Source organism: Nematostella vectensis, chromosome 5, assembly GCF_932526225.1.
Source record: "Nematostella vectensis chromosome 5, jaNemVect1.1, whole genome shotgun sequence".
NCBI lineage: Eukaryota > Metazoa > Cnidaria > Anthozoa > Actiniaria > Edwardsiidae > Nematostella > Nematostella vectensis.
Genome location: NC_064038.1, coordinates 11,968,297 through 11,986,673, shown reverse-complemented (window position 1 = coordinate 11,986,673; position 18,377 = coordinate 11,968,297). Strand labels below are relative to the sequence as shown.

The 18,377-nt window shown below is 41.9% G+C and overlaps 1 protein-coding gene across 1 annotated transcript; it reads right to left on the bottom strand.

The window, feature by feature from the left end:
- Nucleotides 1-209: 209 nt before the first annotated feature.
- On the bottom strand, nucleotides 210-18,068 carry LOC5514136 (A disintegrin and metalloproteinase with thrombospondin motifs 12). Its single transcript, XM_032383746.2, has 24 exons — nucleotides 17,657-18,068; nucleotides 17,260-17,552; nucleotides 15,617-15,758; nucleotides 14,690-14,859; nucleotides 14,082-14,165; nucleotides 13,617-13,750; nucleotides 13,010-13,053; nucleotides 12,628-12,733; nucleotides 11,883-12,035; nucleotides 11,246-11,390; nucleotides 10,427-10,528; nucleotides 9,616-9,761; nucleotides 8,592-8,655; nucleotides 8,417-8,522; nucleotides 7,997-8,130; nucleotides 7,634-7,754; nucleotides 7,112-7,192; nucleotides 6,808-6,968; nucleotides 6,394-6,568; nucleotides 5,220-5,358; nucleotides 4,385-4,589; nucleotides 3,705-3,851; nucleotides 1,640-1,781; nucleotides 210-1,097 (listed from the first exon to the last, which is right to left on the bottom strand). The coding sequence occupies exons 1-24, from the start codon at nucleotides 17,766-17,768 to the stop codon at nucleotides 946-948; spliced, it is 3,258 nt and encodes a 1,085-aa protein (XP_032239637.2). The 5' UTR covers nucleotides 17,769-18,068; the 3' UTR covers nucleotides 210-945.
- Between the last annotated feature and the right edge of the window lie 309 nt (nucleotides 18,069-18,377).

Below are 18,377 nucleotides of genomic sequence, written 5' to 3'. Positions count from 1 at the left end.
CATTTTCATCGGTTAATCGTGGAAAGCATTTCTCATTTCTCTTTCAATTTTAAATAAAACAATACACTCTTAAATACGCTCTTTAACCTTTTTTTAAAGGGGTTTAAGAAATCCAACATTTGTATAATAGTTGTTGCAAACGTTTGAACACCATACTCAAGCTAAAACGCATCAAGATAATTAAATGTGCAAGACACACAGAGAAAACATTTAATGTTGTATTTGTGTTTAATTCGATATACTCCTGCAAATCTTTTTCTCACTGCAATCTTTTTCTCACTCCCTGAATATTTGTACAAGCGCGTACTAGCGCGAAGTTACTGCGAATGAGCATATAAATACAGCAACGTACAATTTCTAGAATACTCTACCAGTTGAAGGAAAGACTAGAAGTAATAATGCCCCTGCGATTCGCAGCACCCAATATATCTCATAGCAACCCTATCTAGATAACAAGATCTGGAACATTGGTCCAGGCATTGTAAGTTCCGAATTCCAACGAATATTATATTCTTTTCCTCGTTTTCCCATAGTTGTGCGAGTTCGCATGCAGAAAAATAAAACAATTAATAATTGCTTAAGAGCATGCTGAATCCAAAGTTAGAATAAAAAACAAGGCTAGTTTCAGCGCAACTGACACTTGAAGGGAATGTAACAACTCTGTGAACAAGGCCTTAGCTTAAAATAAAAACTTTCCTATAAGTGATGCTATTTAACAAACATTTGCGCAATTAAATTCTAATACAAATAAACTCCCCGTAAGAGGACACCCAATGGAAAAACCTCAACTTCCGCGCGCCTTTGAAGCTTGCACCAAACAAAGCACGCACTGCATGATGGAAGTTGACGCACGTTTCCTTCGTCGAGTACGCGCGCATGCTTATAGCTGGAATGGCCTATTGTTTGCTTACGGGAGAGTTTATCCCGCACAAAGTTCTGTTAATTCTAAGACTTTGTTAGCGGAGGGGCGATGTTTTCACATGTTTTGCAGCAAGCCCCATACCACTCTTTGCTATAGCACAAATTAAAACGAAGAACACTTGCACACCGGCGCTTGCTGTATCGATCGCCAAGACAGCGGTCTCTGCGAAAGCGAGCTGAAAGGTAAAATGGTAAAAGCTTTTAAATATTGCGTTTCCTTATTATTACTATTAACGTCCTGAATTGCATTATATAAGCGCATATTCGAACAAAGCACTGCTATAAAAACACTCTTGATATACAGTATTCAGAGCTGATTAGGGATTTTCAAAATACCGAGTCGTGTGTGTAAACTAACCACCTGTACCATCTTATCCGACTCAGGCGATTAGGGCGATCGCATGTAAACCCTTAACAGTCGGCGCATGGAGATTACAACATATATTATGTATTTGAGGCTGGAATATTGAGCGACCATAGGTTAAAAATGCACAAAGAGTATTTTTATTTAAAGTTATTGGCTTAGCCGGCATGGGTTCCAACGAAAATTTTGGCCAAGCGAGAACTCGAACGTACAAAACTCCCCACTTCCCGCGCGGGCGAGATCTTCGCTCGGTCGAACATTCCGCTAAAAACCAGGGAAACACTTGCCACGCATGTTAAGTTTGGTTCAAGCAAACTTTTGCGAATTTTAGGCGTGATAGTTTCGTTTACTTACCCTTATCGCATTCTTTCGTCTTGCACTGCCGAACGTCGACCGGACGAGTCCTTTGCGGACACTTATCGCTCAACTGTCTGGTGAGGGCATTGCGACACTTCACTAGGCGTCTTTGATACCCAGAGCCACATTTTGCCGAACACTAAAAATAAAAACACAGTATGCGCATATGACGCCGTCCAAGCATAGTGTCCCACAGTCTCAAAAGCGTTAAGTTTGTATCTCCAGGAATCAAAAGCAAACTCAAAGCAAAATGTTTTCGCGCACTTTTTATTGGAACGCAAGTGCTAGACTCGCTTGGGCGTGTGTTTGACTAATTCTCACTTAACTTGGATGAATCTTACTTGTATTGCGCATGCGTTTGGGCGATTCTCACTCGTGTTGCGCTTGGGTTTTCGCTTGCTCTAGAGGTTATCTAGGACTCAGCCTTAACGAGATAGGCAATAGGCCATTCCAGCTATAAGCTTCCTCGCGCACTCGACATGAAAACCTACCTCAACTACCGTCATTCAGCGCGCGCTTCGTTTGGTGCAAGCTTAAAGCCGCATTGTCACCAGTTTACTTCCGGAGGTCCTACGGAAACCTCAACCGTTAAAAGACAAAAGAATCTATTAGAATCCAATATATTTAACAGACCATCCGCTCTAAATTATCGATCAAATCCTCAAAGAAACTTCCAATAGACACACTACTTTTAATATTTTTCGCGTTTTCCGTTAAAAATAATCGGAGATTGTTACGTAATCGACCGGAAGTAAACAATGCGGCTTTAATCTTTCGGCCCCCAATCCGTAACTTTTGAACCATTGGATCTATAATGACCAAATTTTCAAAGAATCATTATGTGACAGAGGAACAAAATGTTGCCATAGCAACACAATATGACGTCATTATAACGTCATTTAAGGACATATGGTTATAAATAGCCTACATTTCGAAACCTTTGCATAGAACATCCAAAATCCAAATAAGTTATCATTATCAGTTCGTATTTAAAAAGCGACCGATATTCTTCAAAAAAAATTGTGACGTCACGATGACGTCATTCGAGTGAGCAGAAACGAGCAATATTTCTGTTTTTGTTAGATGTAAATTTCTGTATGTCTTTTTTCGATAATCTTGCAGTAGACTTATATTATTAGTGACACTGTTTCTATGACAACAATATATGACACCTGTGACGTCATTGATTGGCATGGTACCTTTAATATAGCATAAGTTTGCAACTAGACTCTTAATTAAAGTAATACGTTAAATATCTTTCCCAAAAATGTTTTTTTCTACTTTTTATTTAAAATAGAGGAATATAAAAAGGATTTTGCCAAATTTAGATGTTAGTTTTAAAAAAAGAGCGAATTCTAGTAATTATGTGACACCAGCATCCGCCATCTTGGATCCGCCATCTTAGATTTAATGAAAGCTATTTATTTTAATCAATAAAAACTAGGCGGCAAAATCGAAGCTTTTTGACAATATTTAATATTCGTTTCAAGTTGTATAAATGATTTCAGGTGGATATGAAAGTTTTTTTGCTATTTCTACAAGCACTATTTCGAGAAGGTCAAAAATTGGCAAAAAAAAACACCATCGCCCTAAAATAGAGATGTAAATTTGTATTGTGTTTTTCAAAACTTGGTATAAAACGTTTATATGAAATGGATTTACGTTGAGCACGTCGTATTAATAGTTGATCTTAACGACTTAAAGCGTTTTGCCTAATTTTCATTAAACCTATGTCTAAAAACTTGGTTACTATGGTTACCAGGGTACACATATCAAAATTTTGTCAACACCAAACTGAACCCAGATAAATTTTTCGGACAAGTCACTAAATTTCAATGCTCTAGCCCTACTAGTTCAAAAATTATCACAGATCAAAGGTGCTGGGGGCCTCAAAAGTCCACACCCCGGTCTGAATAGGGTTAAAAAGGCGCGCGCTGCATTCTGGTAGTTAAGGTAGGTCTCAAGGGTGGCGCAAGCTCATAGCTGGAATGGCCTTTTACACGTGCTACGGGTTTTTTCTCTTCTCCCTAAACAATATACTAATTATTACATTACGTCCTACCTCGCCCCAGTTCCCCGTAGCCCATTCATCACACGGCTGTTTAAAGCAGGCCTGAGTAGATGGTGGTTTGGTCAGCTGTGAGCATTTGCCAATGCGTGGGCATCTTACTAGCCTTCGCCTTCTCCCAACGCCACACATCGCGAAGCACTGTGGAAAAGATTGTAAGGATGCTGCATAACGTATAAATAAAAAGCCAGCGATGCTGGAACCATCCCTTTATGGGGTCATAAACGAAAAAAGCTATTGTCATTCATATTTCACGGGACTAAATATTCCTATTTCGCAAACCATAAACGTAAAATAATTATCAATAAGAATATACATGACATAACAGATGTTATCAGCATTGTTCTTTTTTCACTATCATACTATCACTATTATACCGATTTTTTGTCAAACTTACAGATATATATCAAATTCCCCTAGCCCTCGACCCGCGCGCGAGTAAGTACGCAGCTGCTTTGTGTCCTATTATCTTTGTTCTACAAAGGAGTTCTTTTGTCTCTATTCTTCTCGTTCTTTGTGTCGAGGTGCGGATATTGTTCATTTGCCCAATTAAAATGCAGCTTGTAAGAGCTGCGTACTGACCCTCGGCGCGCCCTATTATAAAGGCGAAACGAATTCGATCTTATCTTACAGAGGAGGTCGTGCTAGTTGGCATACACTGACTGGTGCATTACCTTTGACCACTGCCCAGTGTACCACTTTAAGTGACAAGCTTTGTTGATGCAGTTCCGCACGCTTGAGGGCTTGTCTTCGGTGCACAGGGAGCCCAATACTTCCGTTGCAGTGCCGTCCCTTTGTTGCTTTTTACAAATCACCTTTCTTGTTTGAACACCCTTCCCGCACTTCGAGCTACAGGGTTGCCATGACGACACAAACCACCTGGCCAAAACAATAGTCTTACGTCATCAGGGTAAAATGCTATAAAAATACACTAACAGCCTGAATATAAACGATATACAACAAAACGTCTAAGTTGGAGCAAGGAAATAAGATTAGGGAACGTGTTATTGTTATGGCGTCTGATATCTGGTATACAGAACCGTTTCAAATTCAAATCTTAAAACTTTCTAATCAAATTGTACCCTGACACAATAAGTATTCACTTAGCATAAATGATTTGGGATATTTATTAGTGAAATAGATATAAGCGGTTATTATACGTTCTTTATCAATGGAAGTCGTTTTTTTAAATAGTCTAAAAAGCCTGGAGCGAGCGCACGGGGAGCCTTTGATGGCAGAAAAGCTAGGGTCTGGGCGTATTTCAAAATGACGGCCTGCAAAATCGTAGTAGACACGAAATCTTTCAATTTTATGTGTAAATGCCGTAAAATACCGTTTATGCCGTAAACAGTTGTAGGGAGACAAAAAAGCAAAATAATTATTGAAGCGGACTTCCAAATTTCGAATGTAATATCAGGAATTGACCGACCGAGCTAGAGAAACGAATGTTTTCAAAACAAGATTGATTGATTGGATGACATCGATATTGTCATTATATTGTCGTCGTACCAGACGGGGCATGCGTGGTCGTTACACACGCGTTCCTCTTCGCGGGGTTTAGTTGCGTCTGCGCAGTACACGTCCCCCACAAATCTGATCATTCCTTTGTAAAATCCCACACAGCGCATGCGTAGACTCTTCCTTATTCCTGAAAGTAAAATGAACCATTGTAAAGGACATGCAGTTTTAATTGATATCTTCAGATTAGCCTCAGTCTAGGAACCATAGTATATAAGACTGATAACAGACCAGGGCCGGGTTCCTAGAAAGCAGGTTAACGCTAACCCAGGGATGAATACCCCTTTTATCCAATCAAATGTCAAGATAGCCGTATTTACCCCTGAGTAAGCGCTAACCTGCTTTCTAGGAACCGGCCCCAGAACGTAATCTAATCTCTTCTGGCAACTGTTTGTCACGCCTTTGATATCCACTAAGATAGGATGCAAGGGGCTTGCACTAATATTTGAATGGCATCAGCTTTACCTCCCTGTGTCGCTAATACTAAAACTAAAATAACTTGCTGATATTGCGTATAAAGCAACTAGACACGACTGCTTAGCCGCCAAAAAATAATTATTAATAATTATAATAATAATAATTAAAATAGTAATAATTTAAGATAATGTATCTTAAATTTTGGTCGAATCCTCGATTACCCCATTCGTCTTAAACATGCGAATATCCCGTACCATCCACCCCTACTTTCAAACACTGTCACCTTTCCCCATTTAATCCACAAGATTCCAGTATTAAGGCTTACCACTAGCACAATGAATGCCAGTTGCCAGTCCTCAAATATCGATAATACCGGAATCAGCTTTTTCCAACTCCGCCAAATCTGGACGCAATATGGAAAGCCATATTACCCCTCCTACAATAAACACTTTAAAGCCGCATTGTCACCAGTTTACTTCCTGAGGTCCGTCGGAAACCTCAACCGTCAAAAGACAAAAGAATCTATTAGAATCCGCTCTATAAAACGGGCCATCCGCTCTAAATTATCAATCAAATACTCGAAGAAACTTCCAAGACACACTGCTTTTCAAATTTTGAAATATTTTCTGCAGTTTTCGTTAAAAATCATCAGAGATTGTTACGTAATCGACCGGAAGTAAACTGGTGACAATGCGGCTTTAAGTACCCCGAGATAAAATATTAGCCTCCAACCCTTCGGCCCTCTTACCTCCTCCGCAGTGAACGCTACAGTTGCCCCACCCTCCGTGCACCCATCCATAAGTAGGGCCTGCTACTTTAGTCACCACAGGGATCTCATTCTCCGCCTTTTTCTCGCTTCGTTTGGTTGGTCGAGGGAGCGTGTATTTGTATTTTACACCGAGGTTAAACCCGTTATAGAGAATCTACAGAGAGGACAATAACTCAGTTCCTCTCATAGTATACATTCTGGTGACCGCTTTTTTTATCCAACCCTTTTTTATTAATAAAATATCTTCTCATTGAACCCGGTTAACCTGGAAAGCTAGCTAGAGCTGATTTTTGCTTTCCTTCAGAGTTCGAGTAAGCAGAATTCTACTGTAATGCAGGATCATTGCATTTTGTAAAATGGGTTTGGGAGTACTATCCTCAGCTCATGACATACCATAATATGAAAGGGCTTTGTGGTCGGACCCTTGGCGGCGAGTCGTTCCCAGGTCCCACGCCTTGCGTACTTAAAGATCGTTCCCTCGGCGTCAAAGTCACCAGGAAGCTGGATTTTCCAGTTACCGTTGATGTAATACGTGCCCAGATTACTTCGCAGAGCTAGGAAACACAGAACGCCCATTATTTTTGAAACTGTCTAACATTTGTAGCAAAACCAACACAAGTTGGAACCTGATATATATAAAGAAGCAGCAAGTATTTCCTCTCATATAAAATCCATTACTGCTTTTCGCCTGACTCACCAAGGAAGCTCGTACATGGCTTGACTTCTCTCACTCTGATGTTTCGTGCACCTTTTGGTATAAGAGCAGCTTCTACGTAACCTGAAATAAGGGGTTTGTGTCAATCATTTAACAAAACCGACCCGACCCTTCTTGGCTCCTTCTACTTATCCCCCCCCCCTCCCACACCTTCTAATACTGTCCTATTTAGTGCTCATTAATTGCGCTTTATACCCACCAGTTTACTTCCAATAGCTCGTAAAAAAAATTGGCACTTTCCAAAAGAAAGCAAGTCCTATCTATGCAATTTGTGATTTCTTTGCTACTGGAACTCTGTAACACTTGCAAAAATTTCGAAGTGGCTTGGAGGCTCCAGTTAAGTTATCGGGGGAAAATTAAAATCTTGAGTTGAACCTTCGATCCATGTTCATCAAGCGCCCCTCAGGGTTTATTAAATGCATATTATATGACAACGCTCTCTTTCAGACCGAACTCTTCCTAGGACAAACAGATAACGCACTGTTTTTTTTTTTTTTAATTGACCTTTGCCCGCGAGCTGGTTGAAGCTTCCCTCCACGGTGTAACACGCAGTACCATTGCCTTTACATACACCACACATGTCTTCTCTCGCGTCAGAACCGAGCTTATGGTCACATCCAACTGCCTGATAGAAAAAAAACAAGGTTGATTGGTAGATTAGTATCTTTGGAGGAGCCTTGGTAGTGACACCTTTTCTTTTACCCTACGATAACTTCCTCCAATCAGTGGACCGAAATAGATGGTTCATCACAGTATGACAAAATAGCGGTTGACAGGAAATCTCAACAACAACAAAACTAGCTAAAGCTACAACAACAATATATTAACAGCAACGACATCAAAAAGAATAACAACAGCAGATTTCACCTGACATTTGCCGCCAATACAGATATCTCTTGACCCCACAGCGCATGGTGTGCCATCGACAACCGCATCTGCGAGCTTGGCTGAGAATCGCCATGATTGGTTCGCTGGTTTACAGAACAAGGCGCATGGCTGTCCTGATTATGTCAAAAAAGTTAAAATTCTAATTGTTTTGTAGATCTAGTGAAAAACAAAATTGGTCCTCAAACACAAAGCCGTGCTGGCAATGGGTAAAGTATATGATGCAAACAACCCACAAATATAGTGTGTGCTATTCTAAGCTTTGATTTGATTGGGCTTACAATGTATGAAAGGGTATGAATCGCCATACATAAAGCCCTCGGGCCTTGTTTGTGTTTGTCAGTGGGGGTAAGAGGGTTTAGTAATATTTGTTGGAATAAGAACAAAAACAATTCCATTCACCGTCACTGATTGCCGGTATCCAATGGTACTTCTTCCCCTTAAATTTGGTGTTGTTGAATTTTCCACATTGAACTTCACGAAAGTCTCGTGACCCTTCAGGGCAAGGCTGCCATAGAAACGTCACATGTCAGCAAGTTATTGAAACATTATCTAAACCATATAGATCCATTTTTACCTTATCGTTGCAAATTCTGTATCGTCTCTTCTCTCCAATGCAGTAGTGACCTCCATTGATAGGCCTAGACAAACGATGCATATTTTCGTCATAATACTAATCCCGACTGTACGAGCAACATTCATAGTGAAGGGAGCTGATGCAGGGCTGGTTGTGGTAGGGGCGGGTTTGAGGGGGGAGGGGTAGACGGGGTTGTTTGTTTTTTACCATAGTATAGTGCAAACAAATAAACCAAAGTCGGGTAGCTAAACTCACTTTAACTTGAAACCAACTTGGATTTCCTTAATGCTATTTTGAATAGTTTCTACTCGAACTATTTTCCGTTTGTTTTGATTGATTCTATTTAACGGTGTTGGACTGTTTTTCAAAGATCCTGCTAACGTATTGGCTAAGTACTGGTTAATTACTGTCCCACATTAAAAGCACGCGCCGACCTGCTAAGGTTTCGATTATTTGCTACCCCGGAATCTCCCCCAGGCGGGCAACACATCATGCGTTTTTCATTAAACACTCAATCTGGCCAACTACACCAAAGGGTTGTTATGAAATGGGGAGTGTCGTCTATATTCGACTTTAAAGGCTGAGAGCTCGTGACATAACTAAACATGACTTTGATTATTGAACATCCATTAAGTACAAAAATTTAATTGCATTTGGAAGGGTACATGAAAAAAACGGCGTTTAAACTTGGGTCCCTTAGGCACGTGCGAACACATGGGGATACGCAGAGCCGTCAGATACTATCCATTTGCCATATGATACTTATGACTGCGCACCCCAATCAGTAAATCCTTGGTACACGTTTGAGTATGCTGACCAGCCAAGAGGAAATTCCGCTTATTTGTGCCTCACAAAACGCTTTTCGTGCCTCACAAAACGTCTCTTATGGAGGGCTTAGTGGCACATATATATAGGGCTACCCTGTTAAGCTCAGTTTGGGGCTGAGCGCTCGTGGCATAACTGAACATAACTTAATAACATAATTATGTACTATCCATTCAGTACAGAAGTTTATTTGGCATACTTTGGGTTGTCACACTTCCTCTCCATCGTCGTCACGCCTGATCCGCATGTCCGCGAGCAGTCCGTCCAGCGGCTCCACTCTCCCCAGTCCCCATCTAGCTTGACTGGGATCATGGAGTTGTTAACGCAAGAACCATACATGCACCACTGAAATTGTGTAACATTACGCACAGTTAGTTGCAATAACAGCCGCTTTTCTACGTCAAGTTTCAGTACACAAAAAGCTATAACGGTCGAATCGAAAAGTCAATTCCCTCATAATCGGACAAAAAATAATGCTATGGATCAACACAAGGTTGAAAAGGTATGTTAAACGTCTCTGTGAAACAGAGTGGTTGCGCTGACGTTTCGAGCGTTAGAACTTCGTCGGAGCCTGTCATTATTGCCATTTTGCTCAGCTATCGCTCGAAACGTCAGCGCAACCACTCTGTTTCACAGAGGCGTTTAACATACCTTTTCAACCTTGTGTTGATTCATACCTTGTCTACACCACGCCTACGCAGACCATCTAGTTTTTCTACAGATTGCCTGTAGTCTTTCTAGTTATTCCAAAAAATAAAGCTGTTGAGTTATTTTGCGTCCCTATTGAAAATAGAAGTGATTGGCTATCCAGAAGGAAAAAAAAAAAAGAAAAAGAAGAAAAAACAAAGAATGAGAAGAAAAAAAGAGCCTGTCTTATTGCCACGATTTACAGGCCCAGTGAACGAGGCTGCATTTGGGTATTTAAAAGTGCCTACTAGCTATGAAGTCATATGGGATATTATATTTGTTATCTAATTATCCACCGTTATTACTTGTGCCACATTTCTTACCTTGCCTTCTCCGCATTCCGTACCTCGAGCAGGGGGAAGCCTCTTGGTCCTACAGAGTGGCTCCCCCTGGATTGCACACCATAGATTTTGACACATACGGTCCTAGAATAAACAATCAGCGTTATCATCATGATTATCACAATAATTAAACTGATGGTAATGTCAAGCAAATGGTTGCGATCCTTATTGTGTTATACAATGTATACCTGGCCTTGAAAGTACGGACAAAAAAAACACACACACACACATCAGCGATTACTTTATGTGCTAGAAAGAGATCATGCGCACACATATGTTTGTGATGTCTTTTTTTTTTATGAGTGCATCTAATGGTCACGGGTGTAAGGTGCTGGCGCAGGTAGATTTTCCATCCGCACCGCGACACACTCGGACATTCTTATTGATTATGCTTATTGATTTGAAGGAATATTGCTAGGGGCACCACACATTTTTTTACCATTAGAAAAAAACATATGCGTACAAAAAAAAAACGATTCTTCGGCACTGTGTTTTCGTGAAAATGAGAGCTTTAAGCCATGGTATTTCACAATACGGACGCCCCAAACCAGACGGTTTGTCGGAAAGCAGCTCAGCGGTCACTCTCTTAAACCGGGCATTTTTAAAAAGGGCCATCCCTCGTAACTATCTGGAACCATTTGTGCTATGCAACCTACAGACAATGCCATCCAGGCTGCACCTTCCCCTAACCCGCCCATCCCCCCATCTCATCCCCCAATTCCCCCTCCTCCCCCTTCTCTTGACCAAGAAATCAAAGGCAAATTACAAAGGCAAAAAAAAACAAGAAAGTGCTTTTCTTGCCTTGTACTTGTCACAGTGCTTTGCTCTGTTTCCGTATTGAAGCCGGCACTGGTCGTCTGCACTATAAGTAACGCCGGCCAAGTCAGTTGGTAACGCAATCGGTTTTTCCAACGCGTGACGATATAAGCAACTACTGTCTTTTGATCTGAAGGAGTAAAATTTAGATACGAAAAATAAGATCTCGAAACTTTATATTTATGACTCAAGGATAAGGTGGGATCTCCGGACAAAGATTTACCAAAACACTGACATTTGTACTAAAGGAAAACCCGTTTTGATCACCGCTATCTAATGAACTGTACAACACACGGGCACCTATGCACCTACAAGGCATTAGTAAGGATGCCATAACCAGGTTCCTAGCTCTCTCTTAGTCGGTTAACTACAGTTATAAGCCCTCATGAAGGGGGTTATATCCTCTGGAAAGTAAGGCTTAGAGCGAGGGCTTTGTCACGAGAGCGTCGCGGGGAGCAAGAACAGAAAGCCCATCCCTTAATTTTCCCGCTCCACGATTCCATGGTGGTCTGTTCCTACGATATCAAGAGGAAGAGGGGGGGGGGGGGTGGCTATCAGCATTTCTTGTGTATTTCGGGGTGAGAGGGAGGGACCTTGTTTTGGCTTGTTTTTCAGGGCATACCTCAAGAATTCTTGTAACGAATCGATGCTGCACTTTGACCATTTCATGCTTCCGTGAATGTTGTCGGGTTCCCAGCGTTCGGACATGAGATGTGGTATGTACCCAGAGTAGTCTGTGCAGCGATTCCCATCGCCATCGTGAAAAACCCCAAAACTGAAACATCAGCCACAAGAACCAAGTTTAGAGCCTCAATGTGCCCACTGGGATGCATAAATATAGTGAAGGCCAAAAGTCCGTATAAGCCTATCGCCAATACCTGAGAGTCCATAGCTAATTCACAGGTTTATATACAAGTTTATTCACACAAGGTGATTCTCAGTAACACGTGCGTGGAATTTGTCTAAAGCCAAGGAGCTCACACTACCCTTATGCGTTATTAGTGCGTCCGCCTGTTCGGACGGTTTAGTAAATAACCAGAATAACAAGCGCTAGTTCTGTTAACGCGGCTCTGTGTGGTAAGAATGGGTGGTATACGATGGGACTAGGTTTGGTAGGGGTTGTGTGTGGGGGGGAGGGGGGGGTTACTGCTGGTATGTGTGTGTGTGTGTGTGTGTGTGGGGGGGGGGGGGTTACTGCTAGAGAGAAGACTCTTACTTGAGGAACTGCTCAGGCGGTTTAGTAAATCATCAGAATAACAAGCGCCAGTTCTTTTAACACGGCTCTATGTGGGGAGAATGGGTGGAATACAATAGGACTAGGTTTGGATGGGGGGGTAGGGGGTTACTACTAGAGATAAGACTCTTACTTGTGCGCCAGTTCGTGTGCTATAGTAAAGGCGACGTTCAGCCCACTGTCCTCGCTTACGCTGCATCGACGTTTAGGGTCACACATGCCATACATGTACCCAATTCCTTGAAAGAAATGATGTCTTATCAGTGTTGCCTTATGCAGCGGCAAGCCAAGGATGTTTAACAGGAGGGGGCCCAAAAGGGACTTTCTCTTGTATTTTAGATAATGTCTCATACATTTACTATTTTGGCTGCTAAAAAGGGGGGATACCGGGCCTATTAGCCCCCCTGGCTTATACAATAAAAGCATATCATAATTATATTCCTTTATATGTTGATCCACTTTCAAAGGAAAGGCCTTTCTTTTTAATATGAACTTATTGAAATTGCTTCACTTACCTACTGTAGAGCAGGGCTCATTTTGATCAGCGCATATATCTTTTCTGGCAATAAGGAAAAAATTTCATTTAAGAAGGCGGCAGGTATTTTGTAGAGGTATTTCGTAGGGGATTGAAATTTAAAATACCGCTCGCTCAAAGGAGTCTATTTTTATTGGAAAAAGGCTCTGAAAAGCACAAATCGTCTAACTTTCGATTCATTTATTAAACTTATTACACGAATTCATTTCGTTCCTTTTTTTGGGAGGTGCATAAACACTCTTCGAGGGGAATGTAGGATGCTGGAGACTACACATTCTCGGGGACCCAGGGCGTCGCGGAGATCGGGTACACAGGGAGCGCGGCGCGAGAAAGAAACAGGCTCAGTGCTTCAGTGCTTTTTTTTTCTCGAGCGCTCCCTGTGTGCCCGATCTCCGCGACGCCCTGGGTCCCCGAGGATGCAGACAACAAAACCCCACCAACCATCATAGTGGACAACTGAAACGACGAAGTTTCTTCTTCGACAGTTTCTGAGCACAAACAGAATCACGTGGTAAACAAATGCAACCCCATGACCAACTGCGCTAGCGATAAAACCACTAACTTTCTTTCACTGTATCGTTGCTGACCTGGTCATAAGTACTGCGGCATCGTAGTCCCAGTGGTCTTTCGCGGAGTACCCCGTCATCCATTGCAGACTGTTTTGCCAGTCACAGAAACTGCGCAGAGTTTTGCGGCCATTGGGTGTTATACGCAAGCCCTCCTAAGAATGCACAAAATCCGGCTTAGCAATCTACAGTAAATGATGTTGTGTGTATTGTAAATAACATATTTCAATTATTTTGAGAGAATCCATGCGTTTCACATCTGAACGCCAATCATCTAACGTGATTGTTAAACGTACATGAACAAGAATTATTACAACTTTCCAAACGCGATTTTTTTTTTTGTTACCCTAATTTCGTTATAACCCATAAAGCAATACGGGTTTCGACACGTATATGGATTCTCCGAGTGCAACATTACTATACTGGTGTTTTCTGCAAGATGCGCGTCTATTGGATTGGGCTTCCTGTGGTGTATCTGGAGCTCACCGGCGTTGCATGGAGGTATATTATTTTCAGGACCTCGATCTTGATTGAAGTCCCAAGACTAGGATCGCGGTACATGCTGGAGACCTGAAACCATAAAACACGTGTCTCTCGTGACTGCACAATTACTAGACGTGGCTGTCGCTTCCTGAATGGTGTGAAATGTCTGGGACGAACACGCGGGCATCCTGTGATAATCTAAAGCGTTAGGGTCTGGGCGGTTTTTCAAGATGGCGGTCAGTAAAATCGTAGTAAACACGAAATCATGCAAGTATACGTGGAATTTCTCGACTTACTCTGTTCTAGGAGAAAAAAAGTGAGAAAAAAAGGAAAGATTAAAGCGGACTCCCAAATATGGTATGTAATGTCCAAATAAGGATTGGCCAAGCGAGCATGATAGGCGATAGTTTTCAAAACGAAAATGAAGTTTAATACTGAAAGGGATAGGGAAATACTAAATCGGTCGAGTTGTCAGTCATTAAGGGTAGAAACCCCGTAGATAATAGTTAAATAGACAGATATTATTTGAATTATTTCAGAAAGGAAGCACGGCGCACAATAGACCTTGCATAAAAACCTTTAAGATTCGGTCGAATTACGATATACCATACCATATTCATAACAGTAAGAACGTATTCCTCTATGCTATCGTTGCCATGGAAACCAACCATGTCCTCATCGACCACAACGAGGAGCTGAGCAGCGGGGTCAGTGATGACCGAGCGCCGATTGCGGAGAATGGAACTAGGATACCGGACACGTGCTCTACGGGGTATGGAATCTGCAAAGTACACATACGAATAGAATACTTTCAGTCTATTCTCTGGTGTTCTGTTCAGAACTCCTGTTTGCAGTGGACATTATTGTTTTGTTGTGACTCTTACGGACAAATGGGAACCTGATCAGAAAGTCTGGGTAAAGCTAATGCTCTATCTAACGTAATATCTTGCGGGTTTGTATATTTTGCTTGAAATTGTTTTATCGTCCGTGCATTTATCTGTACTATTGTACGTGTCTTCGTGGGAAGTGATTATATGTTTAGCGTCGTTTTATCTAAATGCCGTTTACGTGTCTGTCTAACTGTACGTGTTCCAGAGTTCAGCGTATCCTTTTCATGAGTATTCTCACGAGTGTTTTCTCTTGAGATAACTATCAGCGCACATTGTCTGTTCTCCGACTTTCAAGTGTTTTTGCGCGAGTGTCGGAGAACAGGTCTTTAAGTACAACTAAAGGGCAACTTCGCATTGCCAAAACACTCAAGTGAAGTCAGGCACTTTTAAAGTACTCTTAAACCTTCACGACTGCTTCAGGACTCGCATACACGTACATTTTGGGTTCCCACTGGTTCGCCTCTAGCGCAAATGCAGCTCAGAAGAACGCGGCTGTTTAATTTCTAAGGCTAGCACTTGTGGTTGATCGATTCTTACTTGTGCAGAGCTAGCCTTTACGCTTGCTTTGCGCTCGCTTCTTAGTGAAAACCCAACCTTGCCTATTAAACAATGACTGATGTCAAGTGGATCAATGCATTCCACACATACTTTTCACGGCGGCACAGCTCGCCGCGTGTAACGATCCACTGCGTATGTCACTCGCTCTGTAAACCATGTGCTTGTGAGAGCTGTTTGACCTCAGCAGCGGCTCGATGAAGTATTCTTCGCTGGTGGTTTTGATCATTCCGCGCTAATAAATTGAGGAGATAAGAAGATAATAATGCGATTAGCGCAGGTTAAGTAGTGAATGTAGACTTGTGATTCTTAACGGGTAAAAGGGCCGCGAAAAATATCAATAATGCACGGACGGAGGAAGTCTAATGTGATGAAAATTAAATTTAGCGCACTTAAATTCCTATTTACAAGTGAGTGGTTGTGTGAACTTAAAAAAAGAGACGTGGCGCTCTCTGATACTGAAAGGCTCCTCTTTTAATTACTGTCTCCAGAAAAATCTATTACTTATTGACAATTATTTACAACACCGTGCTTGCGGCATATATTCGAAAGCGGCGTCTATAAAGTTTGTTAGACAAATCCAGATTGGGGCTTGTACTGCTGGAGCTGGTTAATAGATCTATGAGTTGCTCAGAGCCGTAATCGGGGAAGCTGGGTTGAGGTTACCAATTTTTCGGGATTGGGGTGACGTAGTATGCCGAGTTACCAATTTCAAGGGTTGCATGGCCGTGGAGTGGCGTAGTAGAGCTGCCAGTTCTGACTGGGAAAGAACTACATTCTTTTTTTTTTCTTGGCGGTGGTGGTGGTGCTGGGGGAGGGGGGGGGGGGGGGGGTGGAGTGGCGTAGTAGAGCTTCCAGTTCTGACTACTGGAGGGGGAATTTAACAGTGCTAACTTTTGTTGAGGGTGGGGGGTGGGGGGTGGGGGGCGTAGCAGAGCTGCATGCTTCTAGTTCAAATTCGTAAATAAATATGAAATATTATCAATCAACGAGCCACAATGCACGTGCAAATAAAATCGCATTTTAGGGGGATTTGGTTAAAAAAACTGTAGTTGCAAACCACTCATTTTGCGTCAGTCAGTCCAACTTTATGATACATATGACAACCGGACCACGGGATCCTTGGAAAGAAGGAAGTTAGAAGCTGGCGCTTTTTTTGTGACCACAAAAGAATGATTCAAGTATCAATGACACATGTGTCCCCTTGATGACTAGCATACGGATGGTCGATTATCCATCCTGTGTTTAGCAAGTGGATAGTCACGACATGTGGTTAGCCTCAGGAATGTTTGCGGCAAAAGAATGAAACTTCACCGGCGTCTGGAACTCGTTGAGAATTGTTTCAAGTTAAAAAGGAATCTATTTGCCCCCCCCCCCCCCCCCCCCTGAGAGGGGGTCGGTGGAGGAGGGGTGGGGGCACCATCCCGAAAAAACTGGGCAGTCTAAAGGGCAGGCATTGGCGGTCGGGTATGAGAGAGACTTTTAGAAAAGAATCCAAAAAAGTTCTAGAGAAGGGGAAATGAGGGGGAAAAAAGCAAAAAAGTACCACAAAAAAAAAAAAACAGGAAAATAAATACATTTTGAATAGTGTATTCAGTTAATGAATTAACATAATGGTCAGGTTGCTGTGATAATTTCAAAACAACGCAACAATGATTTAAGAAAAATGTTTCTGTATACCCCAACGATAAATTAATCATTCATCTTTACATGACAGTAATAACATGGTCCCTTACCAGTTCTTGACAGTAGCTGATCGCTGCGACTGATCCCTCGTGGCTCAGAGACTCGCCGAAATAATAACAATCTTTCTTCATCGTTCGCTTGAAGAGCCTGCCATTATCCAACACCTCACTGGAAAACCCCGTTGCAACTAGATCCTTATTTACCCGTAAAACGAGACGGAATTCTTCGTGAAATGCATTAAAAGCCACATGCAGTGAAGATTCTGTCGCGAGATTTTGTGTACCTCTTAATTCGATTGTTGGAATAAAGATTTCATAAGTGCGAAGATTTCCAGTGAATTGCTCTGCCAAAGATAAACAATCATACTCATTTGTTAATATCAAGAGGTGTAACTTTAGAATATTAACTGAGTTTGAGCTGTTAGTGTACATACTTGATAATTATTACCTTGATTTGTTGTCTTTGATTCTGTGCCATTTGAGTTGACCCGAATATCATAAATAGAGGCTACTAAACAAAATATCAATATGGGCTTAAACACTGAGTCACCGCGTTCCATGGTATCTACGAAGTTGATTTGTATCCAGATCGCGCCAATGTGTTTATATCCCAGCGATTCGACAGGAAGAGATATGAAACTATCCAAAACGTGCCTGACATCTAGCGACGAGTCAGCGGCCCCAAACGTGTCTATTTTGAAGTCGGAAGATCTTTAGGCGAACCGCCAGCGAGGAAGCATTCAAAAGCACCTCCGCCGTGATCTTACTCCGCCACAACTTGCCCCTAGATCACTGTTTAAGTTGCGTTACATTCACGTCCTCTTGCGTTACATCACCAATCGTGTCTTACATGTGCATCAGTCGCACCATATTAATATACTACGTTAAGTGCAGCTAAGACCCATTGTGTGATAGACAATTGCGCTGTAGTCACGACCCTTGGTATATACTCACAGTCTTTATATGTGAAGCCAGTATTGATAAAACTAATCGCGATTAAAAGCGATAATTCTACCTTCAGCTGCTGACTCTTTAGTGGTTCCTGTGACCCGACCAAGAAAACTCCCACAAGGGTATTATGTTTCTGTTTATATTTAGATGCATAGCGGACCGGCACAGTCACTCAAAAAGTTCAGAGTCGTTTTACGGGCAGTGAGTCAATAAAAAAG